This window comes from Monodon monoceros, unplaced genomic scaffold (assembly GCF_005190385.1).
Source record: "Monodon monoceros isolate NGI ecotype Baffin Bay Population unplaced genomic scaffold, NGI_Narwhal_1 Super_Scaffold_19, whole genome shotgun sequence".
Classification (NCBI taxonomy): Eukaryota; Metazoa; Chordata; class Mammalia; order Artiodactyla; family Monodontidae; genus Monodon; species Monodon monoceros.
Window position 1 is genome coordinate 42,885,109 of NW_021703775.1, and position 20,445 is coordinate 42,905,553.

General features: G+C 40.5%; 1 protein-coding gene across 2 annotated transcripts in view; it reads right to left on the bottom strand.

The window, feature by feature from the left end:
- The window catches only part of EML6 (EMAP like 6), a 143,735-nt gene that overhangs the window by 66,549 nt on the left and 56,741 nt on the right, over positions 1-20,445 (bottom strand). For both annotated transcript variants that reach the window (XR_003794845.1, XM_029231565.1), the window contains 4 exons: positions 16,287-16,375; positions 12,190-12,366; positions 1,563-1,764; positions 1,338-1,464 (listed from right to left, as the gene is read on the bottom strand). Coding sequence is in view for 1 of the 2 variants with exons in the window: in XM_029231565.1 (XP_029087398.1) it covers positions 1,338-1,464; positions 1,563-1,764; positions 12,190-12,366; positions 16,287-16,375 (595 nt within the window). In the remaining variant the exon portion in view is untranslated. The remainder of the gene's footprint in view (positions 1-1,337; positions 1,465-1,562; positions 1,765-12,189; positions 12,367-16,286; positions 16,376-20,445) is intronic.

The following is a 20,445-nucleotide window of genomic DNA, read 5'->3' on the forward strand; positions in this document are numbered from 1 at the left end:
AAGAATGTGTAATTTAGTTCAAATGTTTATTTTAGAGTGGATTATTTAAGTGGGAAGCTTATTCATGTACTTATGTGCATATGATTTTTAAAAAATTTTCTTTCTTTATTCTTAGAATTAGTTCCTTTAAAAATATTTCCTCTTTGTGGCCACTAAATAACCATGTTGCAAGCAAAATAAACTATAACTTACAGACTACTGCATAAAAATCTTTTTTTTTTTTTATTAAAAGAGAACTCTGAACCCTCATAGTAACATTTAACAAAGATGCTAGGGAAGAATTAGGGTTTTTTTGTTTTTTTGCATCAATTCAATCTTCTTGCCTGTAGCACACCCACCATTTATCAGGCTTATTTTAACATCTGGCACTAAACTGAAGCAGGAGGAGAAATGACATTTTATTTCTTTGTATTTAAATTTCCACCTAATAGTAAAAGGTGATAGATTAGATTTAGTAAATACTTATTAGGCAGAAAGCCATGCTGAATGCAAAAAACAACTTGAACCGCATTAATTATACATCATGGGACCAGGGTACATGTGAACACTAAACCCATGTCAGTGGAAAGAGCCCACAGAGAATTCTTAAACATCTTTGAGATCCATGAAATTCTCTTTGGATGTTAGTTTTTATTCAATATTTATCCTCCTTAGTATGAATATGGTAAATCAAGTAATTGTAGTAATTATGAGTTTTTGTTTGTTTTTTAGAAACGCTAAAGTGTTTTATCAATACTTACAGTAGCACATCAGAAAGCACACCAAAATAATACCAGAAACCCTTTCTACACAGAGGATCCACAGCAACAAAATCAAATTGGTTAGGCCTGGAATGGTCAAACACGCCTGAACACATCTAGGCAGGTGAAGACACATAAGAGAAGGCACACCAAGTGATACGGTGTAATGCACAGACTCTGGGCAGAATGGAGGATTATTTTTCACAATCCACAGATATTCCTCCTAGACCTTAGAAGTCTGCCTTCCCCCCACCTCCCCAGTCAGCATGCTCCCCCATCAGCCATCACATTCAGGACAGGTTTGGGCTGCCCTGACACCCTCTCTAGGCAAAGGGAAGCCTGGCCTAACCAAATCTCATGTCTAATCAAGTCATTTTCCATAAACAACTTCCGCAAAGTGTAACCCGCCCTTTCCTCACATTAAAGGCTGTGGGCAGTTTCCCTCAGCTTAAGCCTGTGTGCAGGTTAAGACTCTGTGCATATACATAAATAAAGACTAGCTTAAGTAGCAACTTTGAGTGCAAAGAAAATGCACTCTGCTTTCAAAGAGTTTCTTGTCAAGTGTAATAAACGCAAGCAAACCTGGCAACACCATACCTTTCTTCCACTGAAACTTCTTTCGTCTGCTGGTGTGGTTTGGTGCCTTCCATCTCCCGGATGCTCACAGCACAGATCTTGGTGGTGTAATCGACGGCCTTTTCTCTAGCAACGTCACTGTCATAGCCTCAAACAGAAGAACACGGGAAGGGAGCAGAGTTGGTTTGCGGTGGTGCGGGAGCAGGTGTGGAGGAAGGCGTGGCCGGCGCCAGCCACTGGGCTCACCTCCATCCTCCTCCGCGTCAGTGTCCGACTCCTCACTGTCCGCCAGCTTGCTCTCCTGGGTCCCCACAAACTCCCTCGTCCAGATCATCAGGGCCGTGTCGGCACCGCCCACCGTGAGCAGCACAGAGTCGTTGTGCAGCCATCTCACGTTGGTGACGTGGGCACTGTGCCCCACGTACCTCTTGAATCTCGCGTGCTGGCCCTGCAAAGCCGGAAAGTGGCGATGACCCCACTGGGAGTCTCATTATTCCTGTTTCTGGACTATTTCATCCCTGTTACTCTCTAGAGTAGTTTCCACTGGATACAAAGGAAACGATTCATGTAAGTAGTAATTTCCCTATATTTTTCTAGAGTGTAAGCTCCACGAGGGCAGGGATTAGCTCTCTTTCTTCCCTAAAGCATTTCCTGCCTCGTAAGTCCTCAACAGATAGTCTGTGAGGGAATGAATAAAATGCAAGCTACAGAACCTATTTCTGGAAGGAGCCTAAGAAAGTATAAAAAGCTTGTTTCTGCTCCTCTCAAGTATCAAATGTGCATTCTCCATAGGTCTCTAGTGCAAACTCCTGATGGCAAGTCTGGTTGAAATTAGAGATCAGAAATGTCTCCCTGGTCATCCCCCACAGTGGGTTTTGTACCACAGCCCAGGCTGTGACAGAAGAGCAAGGGCCTTCTTATGATCCAGGGGCAGCAAGTTAAGGTTTAAAACGAACTCAACAGTTTCTGCCACAGACACTGGAAACAATTCCTAACACTAGAAACACTCAAGTAATTGATGTTAAAACAAAGTAAGCTCAAAGAAAAAGGAAAAAACAAACAACATCAACCCCCCTCAAAATAAAGACATGAACTGAAAAATCCAATTAATAAACGAGTTGACATGGCACCTTAAAAAACAAAAAACACCAAAAAAACAAAGTAAGCTCCTTTTTAAACAAACGTAACCAAGTAAACGGAACCCAGTTTATCAGTCACTACTGAAAGCTCTTCAGAGTGGCACCCAGGTCACACCACCCCAGTGGGGAAGGATGAGGGTAGCTCATCCTTCAGCTGCTCACCCCGGTGCGGTCCTGACAAGCGGTGAGAAGCCCATGCTGGCACCAGACACCAGCTTCCATTTTTGACACACGAGCCACAGCCTGGCAAAAACAGCTCCAGCAGGAGCCACTGAGAGAGGCAGAATTTTTCTATCCTCTCAGTGACTCCCAGGGAATACCTTATGCAACGTGGGAAGCTGCATGCACTTTCTGAGGTCACGCGAGGGCCACTGGTGTCTCAGATGAAAACTTTATTCAATCATTGACAAGAGGCTTCCAGACGGTTTTGGACGGGCATGCTGGGAAACCTGAAACCAGCCCAGAGGCGTGGCAGGAGACAGAGGCAGGAAAGTGTGTGACTTTGAAATACTCTTGGTCAAGATCTCTGTGTATTTGGCTGACCCCTAGCTGACAGCAGAGTGGAAGTGCCCACCCCTCGGCAGAGTACTAAGTCTAGAAAGATTAGGGAAGCAAGCAGGCAGGCAGCATTTCTAGGAAGCCCTCCAGAGCCACTATTTGCTAGAGAATAGGCAGAGCAAAGTAAGGATTTCCAAGGGAAACAACTGTGTGACCACGTGAGATCCAGAAGGCATGGAAACAAATAGGACGGTCAGAGTGGCTACAGCCATGTGTCCTGCTGGTCTTCCTCCTGGAAGCGGGAACTGACCCATTTTATCAACTACAAATATAAGCTGGTCTCTTGAGAAGAGGAGAAAGTGAAAGAGCTTGAGAAATGCCTATCTATACTCCTACATCTAGACAGGATAGAAGAAACCCAAAAGAAAAATACAAAGTTAAAAATATTCTAAAGTGATCAGAGTTAGGTAGCAGGGCAAAAGAAAGTGCCACACAGGAGAAAAAGAAAGAGGAAAAAGTTCTAAGTCACTGAAGCTGTTTAACAAAGCTGAGGTTCTTTTAGCAGAGATGATTCAAGATTCTCAGAATAGGAAACAAGATCACTGCTCCACAGAACAATAATGGGAATTCACAGTTACTAGAAGGTTCCAGGAAGCTAGCTGCTCCCCCAGGAGGAGGGTGTTTGGTGGTTCCCTGAGGGCCTATGGACGGAGTCTCCTGGAGACCTGGCACAGCAGGTCAGATGAGTTGTCTTTCTGGGTCATCATGCCAAACTATGCATTTTTGTAACACCCATCAGGACTCACTACCACAACCTTCCTCTTCCATTGGGTCATAAAAGAATAGAGAATCTAGACTATGTCTCCAGAGTGCTGGTTGTTAACTGCTCTTAGGTGAGAAATTCCTGAGAATCTGATGAAAGCTACGTACCCTTTCCCCACGTTCACAACATTTTACATATAGTTTCTCTGTCTGTAAAATTTTACGTACAAGGTTCTTCTCTGAAGAACCACTCTCTAGAGACTTTGACATTCTGAGAAGGAAACTTAACAACTTGAGGGTGGATTTTAAAAATGTACGGGAATGTAAATTGATACAGCCACTATGGAGAACAGTATGGAGGTTCCTTAAAAAACTAAAAATAGAACTACCATACGACCCAGCAATCCCACTGAGCACATAACCTGAGAAAACCATAATCCAAAAAGAGTCATGTACCACTATGTTCACTGCAGCTCTATTTACAATAGCCAGGACATGGAAGCAACCTAAGTGTCCATCGACAGATGAATGGATAAAGAAGATGTGGCACATATATACAATGGAATATTACTCAGCCATAACAAGAAACGAAATTGAGTTATTTGTAGTGAGGTGGCTGGACCTAGAGTCTGCCATATAGAGTGAAGTAAATCAGAAAGAGAGAAACAAATACCGTATGCTAACACATATATATGGAATCTAAAAAAAAAAGATAAAATGGTGCTGAAGAACCTAGGGTCAGGATAGGAATAAAGACGTAAAAGTAGAGAATGGACTTGAGGACATGGGGAGTGGGAAGGGTGGGCTGGGACAAAGTGAGAGAGTGGCATGGACGTATATACACTACCAAATGTAAAATAAATAGCTGGTGGCAAGCAGCCGCATAGCACAGGGAGATCAGCTCGGTGCTTTGTGACCACGTAGAGGGGTGGAATATGGAGGGTGGGAGATGCAAGAAGGAGGAGATATGGGGATATATGTATATGTATAGCTGATCCACTTTGTTATAAAGCAGAGACTAACACACCATTGTAAAGTAATTATACTCCAATAAAGATGTTAAAAAAATAAAATAAAAAATGTAAATGACATGGTGGTATCTTAACCTCTCTGATAGAGTGAAGGGGAACAGCATTGGAAGGGAAGGGAGGCTATGGAAAGCAATCGGCTAGCTATACGGATGGAGGTAAAGGACAGCATCAGGTTTTCTGGGATGTGGTTGAAGGTACTGGACAAATGGGTGGGCTCTGACAAAGGAGAGTCTTTTTTTTTTTTTTTTTTTTTCAGTACACGGTCCTCTCACTGCTGTGGCCTCTCCCATTGCAGAGCACAGGCTCCGGACGCACAGGCTCAGCGGCCATGGCTCACAGGCCCAGCCGCTCCGCGGCATGTGGGATCTTCCCGGACCAGGGCACAAACCCGTGTCCCCTGCATCAGCAGGTAGACTCTCAACCACTGTGCCACCAGGGAAGCCCAAAGGAGAGTCTATCTTATGGATGCTGGAAACAATGTGATTATCAGGGGACTAATACACTGAGATTTTAAACTGTAAAACTGCATATATAAGGACTTACGTTTGTCATGGATTGAAAAATGCCTGGAAGAGAGATCTAGTAACTCATAGGAAAGGAGAACAAGGAAAAGGGTTAAGAAGAAGACATGACATTAGACTCTAACAAATGGAACTTGAATTTTGGGCAAAGATCTACATGATGATAATACAGTCTCATAGGCATCACCAAGACTTGGTGACATGGTATTCAGTGCTAGAACACTGCAATGGGATGCTGTCTTAGTCTGGTAGGGCTGCCATAAAAAAAAATCCACATGTTGGGTGGCTTAAACAACAGCTATTTATTTCTCATGGTTCTGCAGGCTGGGAAGTTTAAGATCAAGGTGCCAGCCAATTTGGCTTCTGGTGTGGGCTCTCCCGCTGGCTTGTGGACCCCTTATATTGAGCACATAGAAAGTTCCTATCTAGCCTTTTCTCAGTGTGAGTGTGCATGGGGAGAGGGAGTGAGCTCATTGGTGTCTCTTCTTATAAGGACACTAATCCTATTGGATCAGGGTCCCACACTTATGACCTCATTTTACCTTAACTATTTCTGTAAATGCCCTCTCTACATATCCAGTCACACTGGATGTTAGGGCTTCAACATATGAACTTTGGCAGGGATGCAAACATTCAGTCCATAACAGAGGGTGAAGTGTGGCCAATACACACAGAGCATTGGAGGAGTGACTGTACAGCTAGAAATGTTCATCAGCCTGGGTCCATGAATTTGGGAGGGAAAGAGTGCCAGGAAAATCAGATGGAAAAAAAAGGAGAGAAGTGATACTATCAAAGTGGTTTATATGGGTTAGTGATTTTCCAATGCTTTTAAATTATGAAACTTTTTCTTCAATCAAATCTTACACAGTAGAACTCAAGAATAAAAAGAGAAACAATCCAATGTAAAATAGTGGACAAAAGATTTGTACAAACACTTCACAAACGACCAATAAGCAAACGAAAAAGTGCCTAGCATGATTAGTCATCAGGGAAACGTAAGTTACAAAAACAATAAGATCACACATTATTGTCTCATCAGGACAGCTAAATTTTACAAGTCTGACAACACTGAATGATCAACTGGAAATCTCTTACATTTTTGGTGAAAACGTAAAATGATACAATCATTTTGGAAAAAGATCTGGCAGTTTCTTAAAAAGTTAAACACACATTTTTCCCAATAACCCAGAAATTCCACTCCTATATATTTATTTAAAAGAAAGAAAATATATGTCCATAGAGATTTATCCAAAAATGTTTATAGCAGCTTCATTATAACCAAACATGGGAAAAGCCTGTATTCACCAACAGCTGTGTGGATAAACAAACTTTGCTATATCCACACAATGGAATTCCACTCAGCTAAAAAGGGAAAGGATTATTGTTACACACAACATGAAGAAATCTCAGAAACATTATCTGAGTGAAAGAAGCCAGAAACAAAATGGTTCCTAATTGATCATCCCATTTATATGAAGTTCTGAAACAGGGAAAACTAATCGATGGTAAAAAACATTGGAATCGTTTTTTTCATCTGAGGGTGGAGTGGGGGTGGGGATTGACCCAGAAGTTAGCATGAGGAAACCTCCTGGGGTGATGATAATATTCTATATCTTGAGAGGTGTTTGGATTATGCAGGTGTATATGTTTGTCAAGGCTCATCAAAAGGAACCTTAAAATTGGTGCATCTTGGGGCTTCCCTGGTGGTGCAGTGGTTGGGAGTCCGCCTGCCAATGCAGGGGACACGGGTTCATGCCCCAGTCCAGGAGGATCCCACGTGCCGCGGAGCGGCTGGGCCCATGAGCCACGGCCGCTGAGCCTGCACGTCCAGAGCCTGTGCTCCGCAACGGGAGAGGCCACAACAGTGGGAGGCCTGCGTACCGCAAAAAAAAAAAAAAAAAAAATTTGGTGTATCTCAACTATACATAAATTTTACTTAAAAAATACTAAAAAAATATTGAACCCTAGGTAATGATATGTGAGTTGAAACAGTTAGGGCTAAGTATCCTGATGTCAACAATTTACTATGAGCCACAGAATCTAAGTGGTGGGTTTCTGGGAGTTCACTGTATCATTCTTTCATCTTACCTGTATGCTTGAAAATTTTCATAACAAAATCTTGGAAAAAATCTTACACAGAAGCTCAATGTACAAAATACAAAAACACAGAGTGACTCTGGTTGGAGCAGGAGTGGGGCCCCAGAGCCCCTACCTTGTTTTCTGGGGTTGTCACTGAGGAGCCTTCCTGGAGCTCTGGGAGGCGGAAGAACACAGCGTGAAATTACTGCGATAGATAGACAGCCCTCCTGCTCAGGCTGGGGATGTGGATGATGAACTCCCAAGACCAACACTAAATCTAGCTCAGGAGCAAGATGCAGTAGTACCATGGGGATTTCAGGTATCTAAACACCTGCCCAAACCTGAGTCCACTAAAACCAGGGTATCACTAACTTCTTGACTTGTCCTGCTAGCAGTCTCGATTCAAAAAATGTAGAAATAGTGAGGAATTGCTACACAGAACTGAGTTCTTATCAAATAGGAAGGGCTGATAGGTGACAGTAAAGTGATGAGTCATTGGGAGAAGGCTACCAGATGGCTTTGGGATTAGGGATGGACAATGAAGGGAACACTGGACATAATCATAAGTGTATGTTAGAAAAGGCTACCCAAAATGATAATCTGATGAGATTCTAACAAATGAAGAAGGAAAGAGGAAGGCATCTAAAGAAACCAAAGTGGCTGAAGAGGTAGCTGGAGCAAAAAACCAGGGATGAACACAAAAGTCTTCTACACACAACTTTAGTACCGTTTCAAGAAAGCAAAAGTCAAAAACTAAGACAACTGAAAAGGATTTTGAAGATGTAAACCCACGCACATATGGTCACCTTATCTTTGATAAAGGAGGCAAGAATATACAATGGAGAAAAGACAGCCTCTTCAATAAGTGGTGCTGGGAAAACTGGACAGCTACATGTGAAAGAATGAAATTAGAACACTTCCTAACACCATACACAAAAATAAACTCAGAATGGATTAAAGACCTAAATGTAATGCCAGACACTATACAACTCTTAGAGGAAAATATAGGCAGAACACTCTATGACATAAATCACAGCAAGATCCTTTTTGACCCACCTCCTAGAGAAATGGAAATAAAAATAAACAAATGGGACCTAATGAAACTTCAAAGCTTTTGCACAGCAAAGGAAACCATAAAGAAGATGAAAAGACAACACTCAGAATGGGAGAAAATATTTGCAAATGAAGCAACTAACAAAGGATTAATCTCCAAAATATATAAGCAGCGCATGCAGCTCAATATCAAAAAAACAATCAACCCAATGCAAACATGGGCAGAAGACCTAAATAGACATTTCTCCAAAGAAGATATACAGACTGCCAACAAACACATGAGAGGATGCTCAACATCACTAATCATTAGAGAAATGCAAATCAAAACTACAATGAGGTATCACCTCACACCGGTCAGAATGGCCATCATCAAAAAATCTATGAACAATAAATGCTGGAGAGGGTGGGGAGAAAGGGAACCCTCTTGCACTGTTGGTGGGAATGTAAATTGATACAGCCACTATGGAGAACAGTATGCAGGTTCCTTAAAAAACTAAAAACAGAATTACCATATGACCCAGCAATCCCACTACTGGGCATATACCCTGAGAAAACCATAATTCAAAAAGAGACATGTACCACAGTGTTCACTGCAGCTCTATTTACAATAGCCAGGACATGGAAGCAACCTAAGTGTCCATTGACAGATGAATGGATAAAGAAGATGTGGCACATATATACAATGAAATATTACTCAGCCATAAAAAGAAACGAAATTGAGTTATTTGTAGTGAGGTGGATGGACCTAGAGTCTATCAGACAGAGTGAAGTAGGTCAGAAAGAGAAAAACAAATACCGTATGCTAACACATATATATGGAATCTAAAAAAAAAAGAAAAAAAGTGGTTCTGATGAATTTAGGGGCAGGACAGGAATAAAGACGCAGACGTAGAAAATGGACTTGAGGACATGGGGAGGGGGAAGGGTAAGCCGGGACGAAGTGAGAGAGTAGCGTTGACATATATACACTACCAAATGTAAAATAGATAGCTAGTGGGAAGCAGCTGCATAGCACAGGGAGATCAGCTCGGTGCTTTGTGACCACCTAGAGGGGTGGGATGGCGGGGGGAGACGCAAGAGGGAGGGGATATGGGGATATATATATATATATATAGCTGATTCACTTTGTTATACAGCAAAAACTAACACAACACTGTAAAGCAATTATACTTCAATAAAGATGTTAAAAAATTATTTTAAAAATATAAAGTGAACCATTGGAAATACAAAAAAAAAAAAGGATGTACTTAGGGCTAGAAGAAAAAGAGAGAAAAGTTAGGAACACTTCTTACATCAGATGGTTTAATATGAACAGAAAGCATGTTTAGCATTTAATGATGTCCTCTATTAAAGGGAACGCTCTTCAAACCAGAAAGGGCCAAAGAGAGCTCCTGCCCTTGAGTACAGACATGTTTAAATGTGACCATAGAACTAAGGTCAGTAATAGCTGAGAGTTTAGAAACCAGGAGAGGCTGCATCCAAAAAAATAGGTTCCTGTATCCAAAAGGGAAAACAAGTAGACTCTGGCAAATACTGATTCATGAGTTGATGCAATCCCTGGAAAATTCTAGGGTGAATTATTACACACAAGGTTGATAAGCACTTGGAAAAGGAAGTAATGATGACTAGGCAGCAACAGGGGTTCACTGTGAACTGCTTATCTTTTATTGGTTGGTTTATTAGGAGAGATTAGGGATACCAGCAACACAATCTGGCTTTCAGCAGGACATCTAAGTTTTAATGATGTCTTGCTGGATTAGAGACAGGAATGTGATCTCCATGAGGACATGGTCAGACAGATTTAAATGTCTGTTACTGATACGTGTGCATTAATGAATAGAATGCCAAAATGAATGGGGGCTCTTGGTGGTGGTGGTGTTTAGTTCTGTCTTTTTCTTTCCATGATTTGGAACTCACACTTGTGAAATCAGAGGATGCTGGAAGGGAAAGCAAATACTTTGAAAAGGTATTTCAAAGATGTTGACAGGCTGGAACTAGGGAAAATAAATAAGATATATCTTATTTGGTACAAATACAAAGTTCTGTACTTACTCAGATTTTAGAAAATCAATTGGATAAGTCCAAGATAGGGGATAACCTTAACATTTGGGGGAATAACATCTACGATTCAGTTGTGTGGTATGGCAGCCAAAAGAGTTGATGCCATCTTAAGCTTGTTTTAATGCAAAAATAAAATCAAAACAAGAAGATGAGTCCTACTGTACCCTGAGCTGGTCAGATTGCATCTGAATCACCAAATTTGGTTTTATTTTTTTTAATTTTTATTTTATATTGGAGTATAGTTGATTAACTATGTTGTGCTACTTTCAGGTGTACAGCCACTATGGAGGTTCCTTAAGAAATTAAAAATAGAGCTACCATATGATCTAGCAATCCTACTCCTGGGCATATATCCAGAGAAAAACATGGTTTGAAAGGATACATGCACCTCAATGTTCATTGCAGTGCTGTTTACAATAGCCAGGACATGGAAGCAACCTAAATGTCCACTGACAGATGAATGGGTAAAGAAGATGTGGCACATGTATACAATGGAATATTATTCAGCCATTAAGAAGAATGAAATACTGCCATTTGCAGCAACCTCGATGGACCTGAATTTGGTTTTAGATGAGACGGTTTAAAATGGAATTGAAATGGGTAAGGGAGATGAAGAGTCACAAACTTCCAGTTACAAAATAAATGAGTCAGGGGGATGAAACGTACAGAGTGGGGAATATAGTCAATAATAATGTAATATCTGAACAAACACAGTGTTTTAGGTCAATTATACTTCAAAACAAACAAATAAACAAACTCATGGAAAAAGAGATCACATTTGTAGTTACCAGAGGTGAGAGGTGTGTGTGTGGGGATTGGATGAAGGCAGTCAGTAGGTACAAACTTCCAGTTATAAGATAAATAAGTACTAGGGATATAATGCTACAACATGATGACTATAGCTAACTCTGCTGTATGATATAATGAAAGTTGTTAAGAAAGTAAATCCTAAGAGTTCTCATCACAAGGAAAAAAAATTTTTTTTCTTTTTCTGTTGTTTTGTATCAGTATTAAATGATAGATGTTCACTAAACTTATCGTGATAATCATTTCATGAGGTGTATATGACAAATCATTATGCTGTACACCCTAAACTTACACAGTGTTATATGTCAGTTATATCTCAATAAAACTGAAAGAAGAAGAAACAGAAAAAATTTGTCAAGGGACTTGATAAAATGGATTATGCTTAGAGGGAGGAGGGAGCTAGACACCATGTCACTTGGGAAGTGGCTGAAGGAATTGGAGACGTTTAGGCTGGAGAAAAGGCTGTCAGAAGACTGGACTCATTCAACAATGATTCAGAAGGCAGAACTTTGGCTAAAGGAAAAAATTCAGCTCAATATAGAGCAAAGCATTTTAACAATGGAGCAATTTACAAATGAATTGGGCTGCTTTGTGTGGTAGTAAGTTCTTCATCTCTAGAAGTATGCTAGTAAAGACACCAGTCCAAGATGCAGAGAAAAATCTTACTTTGCAGTTTGTGAGATGCTGGATTTGATGTCCACTGACGGCCTTTCAAGGAGGAATTCTACTCCACGAGACTCTGACTCAAACTAGTAAACATAATGTCACAAAGCTTTCTATACAGCGTAAATAACCATGATACTGTAGATTAACTATTGATTGCTTATTCCTTCAATATTTAAAAATCCACTTAGATACAATAGATAGATTTGGGGTTATTAATGAGACTGAGCAAGTATATATAATAAACATGCAATATTACCTTCACAGGATATGAAAAAAGCTTAACAAAACCAAAATCATCTCCTGTGGCTAAGAGGGAATGGTCTTTGGTGAGACTGGCAGCATTCACATCAGTCACATCACTGTGCACTGGCCAGATGCCCTCACAGGTGGGCCCCAGAACACAGGTCCAAGCGTCCCACTCTATCTTCTCAATCTTGAAAAGAAGGAAGGAAAATTAATATATTTTCGTAAAACCTAGAGATCTTTTTGTTTTATTTAAAAGAAACAAATGAAGGCTGAATAGTTCTAAATTATGACTTTGCCAACACCAGGCATTTGTTGTATGCTGCGGTGCCTAAGTTCTCGGCTGCATTTTTAAAGTGGTATATGCACTGTCTCAATAACACTGTAGTCAAACCTCCATATATGTTCCCCTAGATAAAGTGAACATGTTGGAATTATGGACACCTGACAATACCAAAGGTTTTTAGTTCTTACCTAGACATTTATCATTGTATATGCCATTAGCTAGATCAGGGTTTCTCAGCATTGGCCCTATTGACATTTTAGGAGGGATAATTCTTCATTGTCAGGGGCTGTCCTTTTTAGCAGCATCCCTGTCCTCTACCTACTGGATGCCAGTAGCACCACCTCCCCAGGTTGTCCCCAGACATTGTCAAATATCCCTGGGAGAGGGGGCAAATTGATCCCAATTGAGAACCACTGAGCTAGACTGATCGATGGGGCTGATCATTTAGCAAATTATTTTTAAAAGTCACAGGACACAACTTTTTAAAGGACTGCTTCCTTGGAGGAAAGAGTAATAAGATTCTGCAGTAATAAGATTCTTAATATTCTTTATGCTCTAGAGAGACCATCTTAAAAACTGGAAAAGCTGTTCATATTGTATTGCCACGAATATACATTTTATCCTTTAACACTGTTTTGTCTGAAATTCCCGAACAGAAGATTTGCAATTCATGTAGGTTAAATTCTGATAAAATTGAGGATTTTCTTTCCTTTTTTAAAAAAGAAAACAGTAACAGTAACACTTTGTTATCAGACTTTCCTGGGGGATTTGATCTCATTTACTTTCATTCAAGATCTGCTAGTATACCTTAACATTACAGTTTCTTTACATAAGCACTTTAAAGCACTGTTTAAAAGGGTATAAAAAATCATTAGAAAACTGTAGCTAAAATTAAAGGCCAGATTGCTCTCTTTGGATCTGGAAACTGCTTTCTGGTGCACATTGTTAATGCACCTCGCCTCCATTTCTGTTGTTTTCTGCTTGGTACCACTGCCTAGAAGGGAAATGACAAGATAAAGATGCAGCCAGGATTTTAGTCACAACGTGGGGAGGTGCTATACATATTTTGGCCACTCAAATTTCTCCTCATTTAATATTCTGTGTTTCTTCTGGACGCATGCAGAATTGGAACCAAAAAGCTGCGGTTCACCCAGCGACTTGGGGTGCCTGAGGCAGGGTCACAGACTTAGGTGACGAGAAGTGGTTCTCCAACAATTACCTCAGTTTTCTGAGGTGCAAGTGGAATCTCCCCAACTCCTTATGAAATCTTCAACTGACCGTCACAGGAAAAGAAGCAGGGAACCTCCCCTCTAGTTCTAGAAATGGGCTTTCTGGCCACTGACTCCCTTACAGATACGAGATTCCATTTCTGACAACTTCCTTGTCCATCCCCAATGCCACCTCTCTGGATGGCACCTTTCCTGGCCTCATTATATAGGGAGGAATGGGCAGTGAGCTGGCATTGCTCACTCTACAGTCACCCTGACAGAACACCCTTGGCCAGATCTGGACAATGTGTTCTCCAGGGGAAGCTACAGAAATCACATTTAAAATGGAGCATTAGGAGTGATCCCTGTAACTATACTCAATATCCTGTGATAAACCATAATTGAAAAGAATATGAAAAAAATGTATATATATGTATAACTGGGTCACTTTGCTGTATGTACAGCAGAAATGAACACAACATTGGGAATCAATTATACTTCAATAAAATAAATTGAAAAAAAAAAAAAGAATGATCCCTGTAACTGACAAAACCCCAAAGGGGTAAATAAACTTGTTAAAAACCCTGGACTTTAGATGGCAGAAGAGTCCTCCAGGGGTGTCTTCCACAGCACCTTGCCCCAGGCAGGTATGTCATTATCATCATCATTTTGCAGAGGAGGTGACTGGAGCCCACAGAGAGGTTAGTCACTTAAATCCCAGCCTGCTTGGCAAGCAGAGGGAAAGTCGAGCTCCAGAGACTTGGGCTGCTAGTATAGAGCCAGCTTATCTGCACCGTGCTGCATCAGATGAATATAAATTGGACATTTTAATATTTGGCATAGTTAACAATTTGCTGGGTAGACTTTGTGTTAGTTTCACCATGACTGTTTCTTAAAAAAAAAAAAAATCTTCTTTGAAAAGGAGATTTTCAAAATCCTTCATACTTAATTGAAGAGCCTGACAATACTGGTAAGTAAAATGATGAGCTACCTCTTTGGAGCTCTTAGTAATGCCAATACCAGGGTGGCCAGGCTGAGGAGACATTAGCTGGAGGGACTCCCCAACCAACAGCACCAGAGATCAGCCTCTGGAACAATAACTGTACACTGCAGAGGGACAAATTAACTCTTCAGAGCCAGAGCCTGGCACTTCAGGAAGACTTAACATAAATTTCCCTTTGGTAGGTTTTTTTTTTAACATAATAATTGCTCATCTGTCCCGAGTTGGCCTCATCCCCAATGTCCGATTGCATCTTATTTTATCAGTAGAATACTTATTTGGGGCACTAGAACAGGTGAAGTGATGTAAAATGATGCTGCGTTGTCTAGGCTGTGAAGTCACACGCAGACCCCTCTAGGCTAGGATCACAGCTCCAAGGTCCTTTTACTTTCTTGGAGCCTTAATTTCCCTGTCTGTAAAATGAGACTGATACGTATCAGGCGAGGCTGCTGTGAGGATTGGATTATAGGTATATGAAGTGCCTGGCACATTCCACAGATGTTCAGTGAAGGAATGACATAACTTAAAATATCCCTTACTCAAGGCTATTAAAGTTTCCCCATATAAAATAAGTTAAAATGAAGACTGATCAAAGATAAATAAACTGGAGTTGGAGAGTGAGATCAATCGATCCATTAACAGTTTCCATTAATACAATGCCATCACCCATAACAACTTGGGTTTCTTATGTACTGCACATATATTTCCTTTAGAAACAATGAAAATATTATGAATGGACATGAGTCCAGATGTCTCTGGGAGTACATTAGAATACCGGGATTGTTTATATTACTGGCTAACTGAAGCTAGAGAGAGGAAGACGCCTGTCCCTCAGTGGCGTACCCTTGACCCTTTTTCCTCTAAGGAAGCAATATTTCCTTTTCTTTCATCGAAGGTTACACAGCGAAAAAATGAGAGCGATTGTCTCCTGGGACTAAAAGGATGTCCTTAGTGCTAATCAGGCAATGACTTTTTGGCCATCAGGGTTCACTACACGGAAGCACTGTGCAGGCCGAAAGACAAAAGCAGCGAGCCTTTAGGAAGAGCTTTTAGGAAGGCGTTAGTTCATGGATTCAAAAATTTTATCTAGGCTTTGACTTCAGCAATTAAAAAATGGTGTATGTGGCTAAGAGCACGAGGAAAATATAGAAAAAGGAAACAGTTTGCTACATTAGGATGGTCAGGTTGTGGAATGTTTTGTTTTGAAAAATAATTTCTCTTGTTGTAGAAGGCATTTTTACTATTACAAACAGTAACCATTGAGAAAGCACGTTTCAAAACTTTACGTTCATAAAAAGCTTTGCATAAAATGACAGGACATGTAGAATGGGAAAAGTAATATGTAGCATCCAAATTGTTAGCTCAGTCATTGTCTTCTGGCAGAGAAAAATTAAGCAGAATGCCAACTATGCATTGCTACATTTGTGGTATAGTAAATCCATATGTCCTCAGAAAGTAGGAAACCAGGCTAAGCAGGCAGATTTAAGAAATGGTCAAGCTTAAAGATACACAAACTATAACTGATATTAGTGAATAATAATTGATAGGTTTTGTTAAAATGCACATACTAAATTTTCATGAAATACTTTTTAAAAAGCTTTGTGTCTGACTGTTACCTCTGAAGGTCTTATTATATGCCGTTTGCCTCTTGGAGCTTCAAAAAAGAGTTGTTCTTTGGCACCTGAATTAACTTGCAGTAATTTCCCTGTTATGATAGAATAAAGTAGGAAGACAATTAAACTCTGCATTTATCTTTTTGTTATAAAGTGATGAGCATGATTGCAACTATTCTGATTCATTTTAATCAACGTCTCATAAACTGAGTAAATATATGTTGAATGATCCAGAAGTGCATGTAAAGACAATTACATGGCAAGGTGCAAACTCCAAAGCTATGATTTTTAAAAATATGAACCTCATAAAATCTGACCTTGAACATCCTTCAAAACTAGAAGAATCAAGCTTGCTGTGTTTTCCTCTGTTGCATTGAAAATAGCTATTTTTCCAAAGCCTGACAAAAATTTTTTTTTTTGCTCTTTTCCCCTGTTGCCTCCTAGCACAGAAATGTAGTAAAAGCAAACTGCTTTGGCAAAAATTATGGCACTGGAAGCAAGAACCTCGTAAGCGTTTGTGCTTACTAGGATATAAATTCTAAATTTGCCCTTTAACATTTAGAAACAGGAAGACAAGGACACATAAAACAAACTGTAAATGCTTATTCCATTTCCCCCTTCCTTTTTTACTTGAAAATTTATAAAGAAATCCGAGACTTTCCCCAAAACAAAATGTTGAGCAAAAATAGTCTTTCGGTCTGATGTAAATTTTAAATCTTGGACTCATTTTGATTAATGTTGAAAAAGATTAGACTTCTTAATTCTCCTCCTATCATATCAATGATCCTTTATGGCTTGAAAATTTAAATGACTCAAAAGATCTACTTTCTAGTATTTTTTCAGCATGTTTTAAACGATGGGAAATCTCAAACATATATGGAAGTAATAGTATAAAGAAGCCCTATGGGGCCAATGTCCAGCCTCCATGGTTATTAGCACATGGCTGGCCCTGGTTATTAGCACATGGCTGGTTATTAGCACATGGCTGGCCCTGCTGCAGGAACCTCCTCATTCCCTCACCCCAGATTACTTTGAAGAAAACGTCAGATATCCTAACATTTCATCTGCAAATAATTCAGTGTACATATGCACACTAACGTTTCCTACTCTCTCTCTTTCTTGCATAACTATTTATATCTAGTAGCCTTGAAATGTCCTTTGTGGTAAAAATAATAGCAAAATAAGAACTCCGTGTTACATCATGTTCTTTAACGTTTAAGTGGGTACCACCTAGGTCTGAAATCTAGTTTGGCTAAACTTCAGGAGTTGCAGGTCTGTTTCTAAATGACTAATTAAAAACAAGGTTCTCTCATTTCCTAAATGAAACCTGGATCATTTCCAGTTTGCTGAGTTATGAAATAGTGATTAGGGGGTTTGCCTTGGCTGTGAGGAGCAAGTAAATTCGAAAACGTTTTCTCTGAAATGGGCCCGTCTTCCGGACTTTATGGCTCAACATACACAAATCAGAAAAGAAAAAAGGGAGTTAAATCAGCTTTGGCTATTTAGCATTATATGAGAATGAGTAATCAATATTTTTCCAATGAACTAGATATATCTGCAAAGTATACTTTTAGAATTCTCAAGAGTGACTGCAAATAACAAAGGAAGTGGGAAAAGGATTAAAAGATTCAATGAAAACATTCTTTGAATATAGATAATTTTAGATATTTTTGGCCATGAGATCGATACTAAGAGAACTCAAAGGATTGTAGCTCCCGGATAATCCTAACAACTCACTTTACACCACAGTTTCAAAGATCATACTTTACTTTAAAAACAATCCCAAAACTATAAAAATAGCTCAGTGAAGTATTTTCTGACTGCAGGAATGTTTACAAAACCACTTCTGCAAGCACCAGAAATGCTTTGCAGCTCCACAGACACCTGTGGGTACCTACCAAGCCCACACCCTTCCCTGAGAACTTCCCTCCACCGTGGGCTGGGCCCCTGCGGTCTTGTCTGCACTCTGGAGGTGGACGTTGACCCAGGAGCGACCAGGCTGGAGACTGGGCTAGACAGTCGAATTCTCTCTTCTGGGAAACTGGAATCTTAGGCTGAATCAGTGGGTGCCTTGCTGGGAGGAGATGTAGCCTTTGGGACTGGGGGTGGCATTTGGGGGCAACAGAAAGTGGGTCTTGTGCAAATGAATTAGGGAAAGCCGGCCTGTGCAGAGAGAGGGGCCACAAGCGGGCACCAGACCCAGGAGAGCAGTGGACACTGAGACGGGCTGCCTCAGAGCAGGAGAGGAGGAGAGGGGAGCTCCCTGGCTGGGTTCTAGGCATTTTCTGATTCATTCCTAAAGCCAGTTCTTGGGAGATGTGGCTTCCTGCTCTTGGATTCTATGAAATATCCCTATCTTTCCAATAAAGTCATTCTTTATTCTTATTTTTAAAATTTAAGCTGGCTTGAGTGGGTTTCTGAAATCAAGGATATGAAGAAATTTTTAAAAAATCAATTATTCTTGTGTTAGGAAGGTAGAATTATGGGTGTGTTTTCCCCCCCAAATTTTCTTTACTACTGTTATTAAACTGTATTTTTCTTTTTTTTTTTTTGAAGCACAGAGGAACGATTTAGGTCACCACTCCTTTTTTTTCCACTGTCTGCTGCTCTGTAATATATAACCACGGAAATATTCTGAAGACAGGAGCAGAAGCAAAGAGCAAAAAGTATAATTTGACCCTGAATAACAGTGACCCTATTCTTTTAGAACCCTCACATTTTTATTAACTAGAAATGTCTATTCACACAGAATAAGAGAATTGAGATAGCTGTCCCCATCACTAAGCAGGTACAGTAAATCACACATATTGCAGGTGCCTAGAGCTTTATAATCCAGAGTGATTCATACATGTCACCCCAGTTGCTATAGAATTTACAAGTTAGAACAATTCCAAAATTGGTACTAAATAAACCAAACACATCAGGGCATTTGCAGTGAAAATGGGAATGAGATGTCCTATCATGGCTCAAACTGTTAGTTGGTAAAAGATCTTACAGTCCTAATATTTCTGGAAATGAACTAACAGCAGCGAGAAAATACCCTTCCATGTTTCCTCTCTTTCCATTTATATTTTTTCTTTCTCAGGCATTCTGTGCAGGAGCTTTTATTCAGGGGTAGCTGCTGTTCCTGCAGAAGCCTGATGAGCTTTTCAGTTTTCCTGGGACCTGAGGTTGCCATGGACACGGAAGGCTGCGGAGGCTGGCGGCTGTGCCATTCCCCACCCCTGACGAGCCAGCTGGCTCCGGCAAATGTGTTCACTATTTTTGACAAGATCAAAGGAATGAAACAGATCCCTGCATCTAAGTTCTGCTCCCTTCCCTCTGTAGGCCCTCGAGGCCCTGCTGTGAAAAGCTAGGTTGATCTTGAGGCAGCCTGGCACATGCTGGAGGGTAGGCATTTTAGGAACTGGGAGATCAGGAGCAGAAGAATATCAATATGACACACGTCTCATGGCAACAAAATTGGAGTTAAACCAGGGAAGATTCACGGGTACACTTGCTCTTATTCTCCAGATGGCATAACTCCTCCCTAAAAATCAAAAATATTCTGTTCTCCTCTCAGGCCACAGAAACCATTTGGTCTGATCCTCTTAACTAACTGAAGGGGCCACTTAGGATGAGAGGCAAAGTGGCTTTTTAAAGACCCTGGCCTCCTTACTCTGTCTTTCCTATCGCCCTATGTGCTAGTTGGACCACAGACTCTGGCTTTGGGCAGAATTATGGAAATAGTGAGGTTTGCCTCTCTCCCTGCAAAGTGATGGATCCACATTGAGGACCTTAAAACCGACCTCCACCCAGGCCCCTCTATGGTGGCAGCCCACCGATCCCCACCAAGGGCTTATTCTTCCCATCCGGAGTTAATTCCTCTTTATATCCCTACATCTGACAGAGGGCCTACAACACATTTGAAGAATAAAAAAAATAACCTTCCCCAAATGTAAATACAAGTGCAATGTCCCGTCTCATCGCCATTTAGGATAGCTACTATCAAAAATGAAACAAAACAGAAAATAACAAGTGTTGGTGAGGATGCAGAGAAGTTGAAACCCTTGTGCACTGCTGGTGGGAATGTAAAATGGTGCAGCTGCTGTGGAAGACAGTATGGTGGTTCCTCAAAAATTTAAAAGTGGAATTATCATTTTTTCCAGAAATTTCATTTCTG